The sequence below is a fragment of the Acinonyx jubatus genome, chromosome B2 (genome assembly GCF_027475565.1).
Source record: "Acinonyx jubatus isolate Ajub_Pintada_27869175 chromosome B2, VMU_Ajub_asm_v1.0, whole genome shotgun sequence".
NCBI classification, from domain to species: Eukaryota; Metazoa; Chordata; class Mammalia; order Carnivora; family Felidae; genus Acinonyx; species Acinonyx jubatus.
This window is the reverse complement of record NC_069385.1, coordinates 97,597,657-97,611,593: the sequence shown is the minus strand read 5'-3', so window position 1 is coordinate 97,611,593 and position 13,937 is coordinate 97,597,657. Positions and strand designations below refer to the sequence as shown.

Below are 13,937 nucleotides of genomic sequence, written 5' to 3'. Positions count from 1 at the left end.
TCACTGACTACAACAATAAAAACTGCTCTGCACAGGCCATCTCAGTGAAATCTAAAACACAAGCACAACTATGGAAAATCGAATTGAAAAAATGGGATATTCTCGCAATCACCCTTTGAAAAGACCTCGGTAGGTTGATAGGTCATCTAGAAAATGACTGGCATAACTTTGGAAGACTCAATCCGATAGTTTATTTGATTCAGACATGCTTCTTTTTTACAGATGTTTAACAATTTGAAACACTTTGTCATGCATGTGCCCACATGAGAATTAAAAGTGAAAAACACAGGACATATATTTAGTATTTGAATAAATATCTTCAATTATTCAGATTGGACCTGTCCGCTGCAGTATTTAAACACATACTTTCATCTCTAAGAAAAAGTCTTTTTATCAAAAAGAAGGAAGTTAACTGCGTGGAGTCCAGGGGTCAGTCAATGCATCTGTTAGGCAATCACTCAGGTAAGCCTGCTGAGAACTGGTCAGAGCCAGGTGCTCTGGACTCTGGGCACTCATATGCAGGAATCCACTCATGGGCCTTACTGCCCTAAGTGCTCCCATGCTATTGGCAGCATTGCTGGGATTTCCAAGGTCCAAAGAGGTGAAGTCACTTACTCAAGCTCAAGGCAGAATGCGGACAGCAACACAGTCCCAGAGGTACTTCGGCCTCACCACAGCTGTCCTCAAGAGCCACAATGAGAATTTCATCATTTATTCAATAATACTTTGAGCCTAGGAAGTGTTCATTCAATCTCAATAGGTTAAGTCATGAATTTACCAAGCCTAGAATAAATCATCTTATTTATGGCCCCATCACACATCTACTTACATTATGAGACCAAAAAGCAGTTTTTCATTACTGCATGCAGAGGGACAGCCTTCCCTTTTGCTCTGACCATCTTTTCTCTAAGCTGGCTAAACAAGAAGGATGGTCCTGTAGAAGCGTTCTAGCCTCATTTTTCTAAATGTCACTTAGATTAGTTTCAAGAGTAATCTATCAATTTCCAGAGTTGTGTAATAACAGGATGTGACAATTGGTGACAATTTGCACCACTTCAGTAAAGAAGAGTATTTTGTAAACAGCCTTACGAAATCATTGGAAAATAAAAAAATCTTGAAGTGAAACATTATCTTAGTAAATTATCTGAAGTAAAATAATATCTTAGTAAAATATTATACCTGAAATACTACTGTGATTGGTCATCAATTAATATTCACAAGAACTCTCCTTTTTTCTGACATTACCCTGAAGTTATACCTGTCTTTCTAGTTTTTCTTCAACAGTCATCAAATTTGTGAAATGAACACTAACTGAATCAAACAGAGGCAATTTCATGAAGACTTAAATATGATACAAGGGGCTCACATTCCCTTAAAATTAATGACAGCTCATAAAATAATGGTGAGCAATTTTACAAAATGGCATTGTCAAGGAAATAGGTCTAGTCTCCTAAAGCTCTTTGTGCCTTCCTAAGGAAATTACCTGTGGTCTTCATTACATAGAACCAAATACATGAACAAAAGAGTCAGCCGTCCATACCAAAAAATTCAAAGTGACATGTTATTATTATTTCAGGCTGATTGATTCTTTATTCATTTCACAATAACTAGGCACAATTACTAGGCACTAAGCAGTGGGGGAAGAGTGACAGACAAGGTCACTACCTCTGTAACTCTTACAGTCTAGGAAGCAGATAATTAAAAAATGTTTGCCGAAATGAGCTATTAACATAAAGCAGGATGGTCAGTAGGGAGTTTGATTTCAACCCAAGTGAGTCTGAGGTAATGACTGCACATCTAGATGAAGCTTATCAGAGAAGGCAGGACCAAAAGTACAGATCTGTTATCCTTTTATTTATTTTTTAATGTTTGTTTATTTTTGAGAGAGAGACAGAGCATGAGCAGGGCAGGGGCAGGGAGAGAGAGAGACACAGAATCCGGAGCAGGCTTCAGGCTCGGAGCTGTCAGCACAGAGCCTGAGGTGGGGCTCTAACACAGGAAAGGTGAAATCATGACCTGAGCAGAAGATGGATGCTCAAATGATGGAGCTACCCAGGCACCCCTAGATTTGTCACCCTTTTAAAGTGACTGTTAATGTTGGAAGGACAGGCCAAAGAAGAGAGCAAAGGCAAGGAAATTACTGAAGGCAGAATGTTAAGGGAACTTTAAACTTACATGATGTCAAGGATGACAGAAAAAGAGCAGTTGGGCCAGTAACTGAATGAGGATTACAGAGAATAACAACCAAGGGAATGAGATGAGAAGATAATCAGTGAACTTAAGTGCCAGGGAGAGATTGAAGGATCCCAGGAATGAGCACAGGTATTAGATAGGAAAGGGAGAGGGATTGGTTTAATGGCTACTAATCATGTTTCAAGGACCAGAGCCAAATCTCAGAAGGGATGATTGTTGCCCCATGACTGTCAAATCTGGGTAGGCTTTATCTTAAGAGAAGATTGAGATGACTCCCTTTGTCTTGCTATGATAGATAGATTTCTCTAGCAAATTTAAGTGCTAAAAAAAAAAGTGACGAGTATGTATCTACATTTCTAATAGGAGATTTTATCTTTAAGGTATCAGGCAACTCATCAATACTTCATTCTAAGAGATAAGAAAGTGAAAGCACCTAAAGATATTCAGATAATTTATGAAGTCAGTAAGTAGTTAATGGACAGCAGGCTCCTAAATTGCTATTTAAGAGCCTTATCTACTCATCATATTGGACCATTATACTCAGGTAGGCTTGGGATGGAGTTCCCAGTAACTTTTTAGGGCTTAATGGATAGAAGATGTTTCATCAGAGGGATTTTTCCTTAATCGTGTCTCAGTGCATGGGCTAATATTTTGGAAAAAAAAACATAGTAAATTAGTAATTATATCAGGTTAATATTACAATTTACAGTATTTGCTAAATCTTGGCAAAGTTGAATTAAAGACTCAATTAAGGAATTATGGATTTACATACCTGTGGTACCCATCTGGAGGACACAAAGCTGGTCACTTCTATTACAGACAAGCCAGTTTGGGAAAGTTGATTGATAAATTCAATTTTTATGTCTGTAGGAACTATAACCTATGAAAGCATTAAAAATTATCTTATAAGTAATTTGCATAGTGTCTATTGAAGCATAAATAGAAAAATTACTTCCTAACAGAAGCAAATCATACTTAAGATGCATAAATTCAAGTAGCAATTGAGGACAAACACAATCGTATAATATATGAAACCCATCTAAGTCTTCAGAATCTTAATAAATATTTTGATTTAGCATTTGGAATAACTATGTTAAACTAGTATCAAACTACCTTTTCATTCTGCAATCCATCCCTAGGTCCAACTTCTACTATTTTAACATACTCAGGGAGTCCAGATAACTGGGATGTTTCCTGAAATGGAAAATACAAGGCAAGACAAATAGGTAACAGTTAGATCATCAAACCTGCTTATTTGAAAAATCAAACAATTACACTTTGTTATAGAAAGTTCTCACCCCAGAAAGCTAAATTCAACACAGTGCTATAATCCAAATATCAAGTTTGTATTATCAAAACACGAGATCATTTTTTTCTTCTAGCTCAGTAATATCCAGTCATTAGATGAAAACTGCAAAGATTAATTTCTAAAATAGAACTGTGGAAAAGGTAATAAGGATTTATAGAGCAAATTTGTTGAGTGACTCTCTGTGTGTTGATAAAATTTACTATTGTTAGAATTCATTACAAAAGTGTTTCTTTGTATTAACATACTTCTACCAAGCACAGTCTTAAAGATGCCACACTCCATACCTTGAACTTGAGGAATGTGGTTGTGGTTCTCTGGCCTATGCCCAGAAAAGCTGAGACTAGACAAAAAGGTATGCTGCTTATTTATTTTCTGTGTCACACAGCACAACCAGCACCTAAACATAGCTCCCGAAGTACAGAGCCACTCCAGTAGGGTCTAAACCCTCAATATTCCACTGGGAACACCTAGTTTAACCTAGTGTAATACTGTTCCACCTTTTGCCCAAATCTGAAATGGCAGAAGGCCTAGACTCTAGAACCTCTGGCCCAAACCAAGTACTACGGACACATATTTAAAAAGTCACTAGTTTATGGGGCACCTGGGTGGTTCAGTCAACTAAGTATCTGGCTCTTGATCTCTGCTCAGGCCATGATCTCACAGTTCATGAGATGGAGCCCCACATCGGGCTCTGTGCTGACAGTGCAGTGCAGAGCCTGCTTGGGATTCTCTCTCTCCCTTGCTCTCTCCCTCCCCTGTTCACACGTTCTGTTTCTCTCAAAATAAATACACTTTAAAAATAAATTTAAAAAAATAAAAAGACAGTTTAAAACAAGAAAAATAGGAACTGCCTTTCTCAATGTCATATCACAGTTAAAATGATAATAATTCCCTAGAATCTCTAAGCTATGTTAAGTGTGGGCAACTACCATCAATTTCTTCAATAGATAGCTGATAGAATCCATCAAAATCAGCAGGACCTGTACTTCAGAGTTGTTTTTGTCTTGCCTTTCAATAGGGATGATGGATGTGGGCCAACCAATGTGTATTGTCTCACTCTGTCCTTGTAGCAATCATCGACATATACTGGTCAAGTGGTCTGGATGCAGAACCCAGTTTGTTTTCTGACACAGAAAATTGCTCATTGGCCCTTTTAGGGCCATAGCCAATATGTTCTCTTATTGGCATTGTGTGTTAACTCAGCAAAAGAACCCCGAAAATCCCTGCTACAATGTTTACATACCACCTCAACATTTCCATTAAACTGGGCAATTTAATGAGCAAAAATTACACTAAAAAGGAAAAGAATTCTCCTCTCTACATCCTCTGAGCAGGTTGTAAGGGAAGCATGGGGCTCCTCATCTTTAAGCTCAGTTCTGGAAGGCAACCATGAAACCAAGTCTCATTTACAGTGGCCATAATTTCAAGGCAATAAATGACAAGGACGGCATGGAAAAGTGGAATAACAGAAGCTCATTCTTTTTTGTTACCTTCAGTCCTTAAACAGCAGAAATAAAAAACAAACAAAACCGACCAATCTTAAGCCATGTTTTTTCATTCCTGCTTTTTCCTGAACCTGCACCTTCAACAGCAATTAGCTTGGAGTATATATACATGGATGAAGAGTACTTCTATATTCAACAGCAATGTTTTAACAACCACAAGAAACACAGTCTTTTTTAAGGTGGTAACAACATGCCAAATGCAATTAAAAAACTTAAAACACTCCTTTACAACACTGTGTAGCTAACAGAAGCAACAATCTGAAAAAACTGAAGTAGGAACCTCTACCAAGTACAGCCTTTTCAGTGTTAGGTAGAAGCTAGATATGAGCAGTGGAGAGAATGCCCTGAGGCAGAGTCCCAATTCCTTGAAGAGGAATGATAGAGACAGGAGCTGGAGCCAAGGATGTTGACAAATAAACTACACATTTAAAGCGGGGGAGCACAACATCCTGATCTGATGGCTTCTAAGACCTCAGGAGTGACAGACCAAAGAGCCACAGGTACAAACTTGTCCTCTCCTCATCCAGCTCAGCCCCAGTAGAACCTCTACACTCATTATAATGCATTTGCACTGCACGTATACAGCCCTGCCTGACAAATGATATGATGATTCCACAAACCTCATAGGGTTAAAAATTCCCCCTCCAAATGACTAGAAACAGCCTCCATTAGAGACCATCCCACTGTACCTCACAACACTCCCCTAGCCCAGAGAGCCCCCATAATATCCAATCCAATAACAACCTGGGGGCTGGTTCCACCTCCTGGTTCCACCACCTCTCCCACCTTAGGAATGTGTTTTCCTTTAATAAAACTGCTTTGTGCTGGCTACTTTCCTTCTAGCTGCCTTTATTTGAGCATAAGCACAAATAAATCTTGTAAATCTTCTCATGGGGAATCCAAGACTGAGACCTCCATTCCTACAAGGCAGACTGTCTCTATCCCATAGCAAAAGCAGAATATCAGCTCACTTGATATTAGATTTCTTCTTGAATATAATATTGTTTTGTGTAAGCATGGATATGTATTCCCTCTATCAGTGAATCTGAGAAATCTGAACAAAATTAAAATGTGTTCTCCTTGTTAACAGCAAAATTAATTAAATAAACAAATAAATAAATAAAACCCATTAACACTTGAATATGTATGATGTGAGAGTCCTCTCTCAATGATCTTTAGCCCTTTTCTAGTCATTACTATCTCTGTATTGATTTCTGTAAGGAGCTTCGGCTACACATAAACAATGTCTACTGGACAAACTCACCTAAGTGCTGTCCAAGTATATAGAAGTGATTCATGACCGATCTCATTATTTTCCCCCACCTCATGCCTCTCTTCAGACATTCTCCCACCACATGCTATTCTTCACCTTCTTTCTTACCACTTATATCTAAGTGGCCCATTTATTAACTATTTTATTTTGGCATATACCCAGCACCCAGCACAATGCATAACACTTAGACTGTGCTCAGTAATTACTTTTTGATTATGCTGGTGAATCTCTTCTGTCACTGGCTTCATTAAAATTGTCATTTTTTTTTCTCATCCAATCTGTTGCTATAGCTTCCTAGGTAGTGTTTCTCATCTTGTTTTTCCATGACTAAAAAAATCTTTCAGCATCCAGCAGTCACCTTGAGAGCAATCCATCAGTCTAAGGTAAAATGATTTATGACAAGCCTCTCATCTTCTACCACTGTCTCTACTTCATGCATCCTCTGATTTTAGCCAGGGCAAAATCATGTCTTCCACCCTTTCATGTCTGTATACATGAGGTTTCTGCTGCTTAGAAATACCTTCCATCTGTGGAAAACATTTTCCACCAAATCCGTTTCTCTTCTGTATGGACGAAGGAATGGACTACGCTTCTCCCCTATGTAACAGTTATATCTGAACAAATTCCAATCAATTGGATGAAATATCCAATGTATATCCCTCCATGCTCCTTGCCTTTCAGCAAGCTTGATGCAGAGGAGCATGGCAAACTTGAAAACTCAAGACCAAACAAAACCAAAAGTAAATCAACAAAAATAATGAAGTAGCCTGTATCTTTCAATCACTGCTTAAATAACGACTCCATGCCAATAAGAAGCAATCATTTTATATTTTATATGGACAAAAATAAATTTCAACTCTTTAGACCATTTACATTACAGGTAAATATTTTATAGTTACTAATTGTGAAGGATAGTTAAGGATCTGAAATTTTAGCCTGCTTGTAAGCTATCTAATGAGGCAGCATGGATGCTGGTGGAAGGCACAAGACACCTGAGTCAGAGGAAAAATTTTAAAAAAGCTTACTACTCACAACACTCATAGCAAAAGCAACAGCTAGAGGATTAGCCTTTGTGCTGGTTCCTCAAGCTCCAAATCCTACAGGGAGAAGCAAAGAAGATGAAGTGACACTTGCACAAGCAATGGGTTGCACTACAGGAAAGGAACCCCAAGCACAGTGAACCTGAACCTTTAGTAATAGGCGGTAAGCATGATCTTTTCATGGCTATAGAGGTAAACATGTTTGTTATACTTAACTATGAGCATGCCTACCTTTTGCTCTGCAGGAAGACATTATCTCTAAGACTTTAAGGACACTTAGCCTTTGCTCCAGAAGACTTCTAGCATGTAACGCTGTTCCAAAAAAACAAAAAAGTGTTCCCAGTATAAAAATACTTTTTCCGAAAGAGAGAGAGACAGAGAGAGAGAGTGCATGAAAGTGGGGGAGGGGCAGAAGGAGAGGGAGAATCTTGGGCAGACTCCATGCCCAGGGTCCCAGTGCAGAGCCCAATGTGGGGCTCAATTCCACGACCATGAGATCATGATCTGGGCCGAAATCAAGAGTCAGGCACTTGACCGACAGGGCCACCCAAGCACCCCCTTCAATACAAAAATTCTTGAAGAGAGGTTGGAATCAAGGCAATTGTAACTCCGCTTGTAGACATACAGAAATTTAAGACATGTATGGAGAATTACTTCCCAATAGTAATCACTCTTCATTTTTATACCATCTTGATTTATGGCAAATTTTCCCAATAAGTAAGCCACTCTGTTGGCTTCTGCAGTTATGAACAGAACCTGGGACCAAACCTGTTCAATTTATCTCATGAGAAATTTAATTAAGGCTACTCTCAACAAAACTATAAGTAGTAGGATAAAGCCAGCCAGCAGTATTGACTTCAGCCATGCCCCCTCCCCCTCTGAAGGGTCCTGGACCCAACCAGCTGTATAAATCCTATGCAGTAGAGACTCTGCACCAGAAGCTAAGAGTTGTTTACTTTCTGTCCATTTTATGATGGTGGATATGTTGCCATGCCCACTACTATGATCCATCCAGATAGCAATGACAGTAATCCAGGTGATGGAAGTTGATCAGCAATGTGATTCTAGGGGATATTAGAATGTGGGCCTCGTGTGATTCAATCAACACAATTCAGAGCACCTAAAGATCTGTCTTTGAGTTTTCAGTCTATACATGTCCAAATGGCAAATAAGCTAATGCACTGACCACACCCCAAAGTCAGTTAAAAAAAAAAAAAAAGGAATATCCTCAAGTTCTTCTGAGTGGGCAGGATGATCACACTCATTTTTAGTTCTGCACAACTGTTACAGAGGTTGTGAAACCACAGCAGCCCTATGCACATCATCAGGTTTCAGCTTAGCCAAAATATCATCCAACCAGGCCAAGGCCTCTGGAAAAGCACTGTAAATAGAAGGGTGCCACTGAATCAGTAGCTTTGCTTTACGCAGCAGGGTGGGCAGCAGAGGGCAACTGCTACTTTTTGTGTGTAAAGCTGAGATTGCACTGGGGACAGGCTTACCACTTTCTTGAATATACCATTTCTATTTGATTAGTGAGGCCTGTTGAGGTTGTACTACCTTGTTAGTCATTTCCAAAATGAAAATAGGCCATAGAGTCACAATGTGCCATGACTCAGGTGTCCAATTTCAGCAAGAGCTCAATAGCAAGGTAATACCTGATTTTCAAAAGATAACTGGTAGCTCTGTCAGGGCAGTGAGAAGTACAAATTCCTAAGCAGCACCTCTAAGTGGATGCTGCCTGTCTTTGGTCAGAAGGATTCAGGGATTCCCAAGCGTATCTTCACTTCACTACATGCAGCTCTTCCTAACTGAGGTGATCCCCTCTAGCACTTACGGGACAGACAACTACAATCCCATCATATGTCAACTCTTACTGTATGTTCAGATGTGGAATCAACAATACATTGCATTGGCCTCAACAGCCCCACCCAAAAGGTTACTTTGATTCTCTTTTCCCATTGGGAACCTCATCAATTGAAAACAGGACTCCCACCCATGAGATTGAGTAGGACGCTGACACCTTTAGATGACAGCCAAAAATATTTGAGTCCTCCCTCTCCCCAAAGTTCCCCAGCATACTCAGATGGATGATCTCCATGAACTAATAATCATTTTTTTCCTTAAAGCAGATGAAGGAAGAAGACTGGAAATGATCCAGGGGCACAGAGGGAAAGATTAGTTCCATAGCAGTAAGGCATCTTTACTTTCTATTTTGGGCAGCATACTAGCTGCTCACCAGCTCAATCAGATGAACTTGCAATGTTTGGAAACCACACAAAGTACTACATTACACATCAAAATCATCATTACTGGGGCACCTGGGTGGCTCAGTCGTTTAAGCATCCTACTTCAGCTCAGGTCATGATCTCATGGTTCATGAGTTCGAGCCCCGCGTTGGGCTCTATGCTGACAGCTCAGAGCCTGGATCCTGCTTCGGATTCTGTGTCTCCTCTCTCTCTGCCCCTCCCCCACTCATGCTCTGTCTGTCTCCCTCTCAAAAATAAATAAACATTAAAAAAAATTTTAAAAAATCATCATTACTAACACCATGGATTTTAACCTAGGAAACCCCTGCACTCAGCATCCACAACTGCATTGGTTTCCAGCAGGATAATGAGGGGTTTGTTCCCACTGGCTGGCATGGGCTTGACTTGCACATGATCCACATCTCCTAACTCTTTATCTAGTCACAATATATTGGCTAAGGGAGTTTTGCAAAGTGGCAAGGCTAATGATAAAATTTATCTAGAATTCTTTGGCTCCCTTCTCATTCTCCAATATGTTACCTTTCAGCACTATAAACACAATCTGGGACAGTAGGATTCCCCCATACTAGTCAATGACTGATTCATCTATGGTTCCTTACAGGAACCCCAGCCAAATCTCTCCAAGAGGGCCAAAGTTTCTGTAGAGCAGCCAGGACTCACAGACTCAGAGATCTTTTGCTGTCATCTCCAATTATATCTAAGTTTTCCATGACAGATTGCAGGACAGGCTAAGTTGTAAAAAGGTGCAGTTACTGCTATTCCTCTATCACAATCATTGCTTACCCCATACCCTCAACTCCCAACTGAACCGAAGTTCTTATGATTCACCCAATTTCTTTTCATAACATTGTCCCAATTTATTTCTTCTCTACTCCTAGTAACTGTTGATGGAAAGAGGGAAGAGAATCTTCAGCCCACACAGTGTTTATCTTAGTGCTAGCTGTTACAATGGGTGGACCTGAGACTGTCCACCAGGAAGGAAGTTCCTTCCTGCCCCTAAGAAAGTTAACATAATCAAGGCACCGCTCAACCCTTGAACCTGCTTCCTGGAAACCAGGCTGCAACCATCTTCCCAATTTCTCATCATTAACAAGCAATAAAACAGCAGACCCTATTTTGCTCAATTGACTATAAAATCTGGTCAATTTGTTCATTATTAACTTCCATTTTCTTCCCTCAAATCCCTTTAATTCATCAGAAAAGTTTTCATTCTTCCTCTTTCAGGAAGTTATGTCTTCCTCTATACTCCATCCTCGTTAACAAACTGTCACAACCTTTGAAGGAGTAAGATTTTACCCTACATACTAGCTCATAAGCAACTCTGTCACAATTTTATGGGTGCTGGCAGAAGATATTCAACTCTTGAATCTGAGACAAAAAATTTATTATTCACATTAGTACCAGTCCGAGCATCAGAGCATCAACATTTTCTTTCACTGGTTCCCTGAGCATGACATGAGCGGTGCTTGGGGGAACCTGAGTATTTCACAGTTGGGCAGTTAGCATGCCTGCCCTTTGCTCTGTTTCCCAAGGTTGTTTGCCAGACAAACACCTTGCAAAGACATTTTCAAAGAAATTTAATCAATGCCTTGCTAATAATACATACAAAAATGCAAGAGACCCATGAAGAATTGCGTCTCAACATTCTTATTACTTCAATTAATACTCAGTTATTATTCTCAACAAAACCTCTTAGTCATTATCTAAGAATCTATTTGTCATCTACTCCAGACTCTTCTGATCTCCTCAAACACAGTAATTTCATTTCTATTATCCTATAACACTCTGTAGAGACTTATCTTAAAATATATCTAGAAGTACCACTTTGCCTACTTCTAAGCCTATTTTGATTATAAATCTTCAGTCATTAGAATGGACACACACTAAACACTCAAACGCTCTTTGTTAAATGAATAAATGAGCTTACATCTAACCAGAAAAGTAAGTTTGAAATTTCATCTATCCAATACATATTAGCAGCATTATTATAGTTATCAGATATGTGGAAATAAACCAACCAAACAAGAATCTGCACCCATAGTAAGCTCACACTTTAGTGGCACAGGGAACTGCATGCTACTTTCTGAGAGCAGGGGGAATGGGGGCACAGCAATTTTTTTTACAGTGAGTATCTAAGAGTTGATAAATGACGTATATGTTCCAAGGAACATACAAGTTTTTTTTTTTAAGTAGTCTGCAGAAGTTAGCAACATAGTCTTTAAATAGGTCTATAGTTTGAATTTATTTTTATAGCATTAAAAGGTCTATGTTACTGAGCTCAGTGTATCCTGTTTAATGTGGAGTCATGTATGATACTGGTGAAAACAAAAGATGTATTATCCAGAACAAGGCATTCAAAAAGCCATGTTATATGCTGAATGTATGCCCACATTTGGCATCAGATTTCTAATGGTTCGCTTTCATAGTACAACAACAAAAGGAATACTATCTTGCATTTATATGTTGCTTTATTATTCTAAAGCACTTTTCTATCCACATTTCATCTGTGAAGCTACCCTGTGAGGTAGGCAGAACTGAAAGAGAGATTAAATGACATTCTAAGGTTACCCAACTAAGTTCCCTGGCTCCTTTTCTAGTTTTCTTTAGGATGAGATTAAATATACCACAAACTATTGAGCTTAAGGTTGTGAAATAATGAACCATTCTTTTATGTAGAACATAAATGGGCTGCTTTACTTACATTTTTCAATCTTACATAAAATTAAATGGAAGGCATATTTTGATGAGGGTTTCTCTGAAATCTTAATGGGGTGTGTTCATGTATTTATTTTATATATTTACACATAAAATATATATGGGAGACTTCTATACATACAGTCTATCCTCCTGATGGTGACAGATGATTCCTTATTATTCGCTCTACAAATCCTGCTTTTTTTTCCCCTCTAAGAAAACACCACCATCCACAGGAGAAATTTCCTGACAGATTTTTATATGTTGCACTCACTTCATTTCCTGAGGAGTAATTTTATGTGTAAATAAAGTCTTTATAATATTGACATATCCTGTTTCATAGTCAGTATTCTTCCCACTGAGAACGGCTACACCAGCCAAATCAAATGCTCCCACTACACAGATGAGAAGTATGAATCAGGAAATTGTAAGATTTTCTTTTGAAATTAAGTTGAACTTTTTAAGGGAGCGTAAATTAGATGTCCACTTTTACAAAGAATCTATTTTTTTTCATCCCATATGAAATATGCACATGTTGCATTTTGTGGTAACATTAAACTCTCCACATTCTGCGATTTGTTATTTCTCAGATATTTCCCTGTTACCATAACATAGTCAGAAATACATACAGCATTCTCACTGGTAGGATAGGTATCAACAGAAACCTTGGTCCTCTGGAACAATCTAACGACATTTCTCTCTCTGGTGCCTTTCCAGGATGGACTGAATCAACAAAGTTGATATCTGAAACCCTTCTTTCAGAATATCCATGCCCCAGTGCTCACTCAAAGGCGATCTCTGGCAGTTTAAGAAGAATTTAATTTCTAATATGGTACAAGTAAGTTTGTAATGTACCATTAAGTCACCTCCAACTTTATGAACAATATATCTTAATTTACAAACTAAAAGAAGGTCTCTACTTACCTTTTAATAATTTTTGACAGCCAAAAGGAAAAGGGGAATATATCCAGTACTTTGTCCCCGACTGCATTCAGTCAATGTTTAACAGAGATTAAGAACAAGATGTAAAAATGTAAACACTCTCCTGATGTATGCATGCTAATATTTGTCCTAGGTACTAAATGGAAAATTAATGCTGGGCATCAGTGCAGATATAAAGCATAATTCAACATGAATTCCTTCTTGAAATATGTAAATGTTATGAGCACTTAAATAAAAGTAGTTACAAAAAAGCATAAGAACATTACATAAGATTATCTTCCATAACAGCAGATTGAAATATAGAATGATGAACAATATGAGATCTAAATTTATCAATTATTTTTTTAATGAGGCTCTTAGCATCTCCATCACTGGAATTCATTTCCCTGTTAAATAAATTCCATTTTTCAATGTGTCTTAAGCAATAAATGTGTACATACATACTTAATATTTATTCATGGATTGTTTCAATATAAATCCATAACTGTATTATAAATCCAATTGTGTATGAGGACTGAAAATACAGATTAACACAGATTGTGTGAACAGTTTATGAAACATGGATGGTAATAGAAACAAAAGTGGGATGAAACACATGTAAGGAGAAAAACTGAAGAAATCAAGAAAAATAGTTTTTAAACCAAGAATTCTATAAACTGTCCAATAAAAGCATTTAGATAAATTTCAAAGAATTCAAAAAGAAAAACTTCTATG

At 38.3% G+C, this 13,937-nt stretch overlaps 1 protein-coding gene across 5 annotated transcripts in view; it reads right to left on the bottom strand.

Annotated features, from left to right (window-relative positions):
* HMGCLL1 (3-hydroxymethyl-3-methylglutaryl-CoA lyase like 1) overlaps window positions 1–13,937 on the bottom strand; it is a 189,056-nt gene that overhangs the window by 140,515 nt on the left and 34,604 nt on the right. For 3 of the 5 annotated variants that reach the window (XM_027057545.2, XM_015070139.3, XM_053222664.1), the window contains exons 2-3: window positions 3,307–3,387; window positions 2,966–3,073 (exon numbers count right to left, since the gene is read on the bottom strand). The exons of 1 other annotated variant lie outside the window; for it this stretch is intronic. In XM_027057545.2, coding sequence (XP_026913346.1) covers window positions 2,966–3,073; window positions 3,307–3,387 — 189 coding nt within the window. Of the gene's footprint in view, window positions 1–2,965; window positions 3,074–3,306; window positions 3,388–13,205; window positions 13,290–13,937 lie in introns of those variants that run through there. One more of the 5 variants, XM_053222662.1, reaches the window with a different exon arrangement.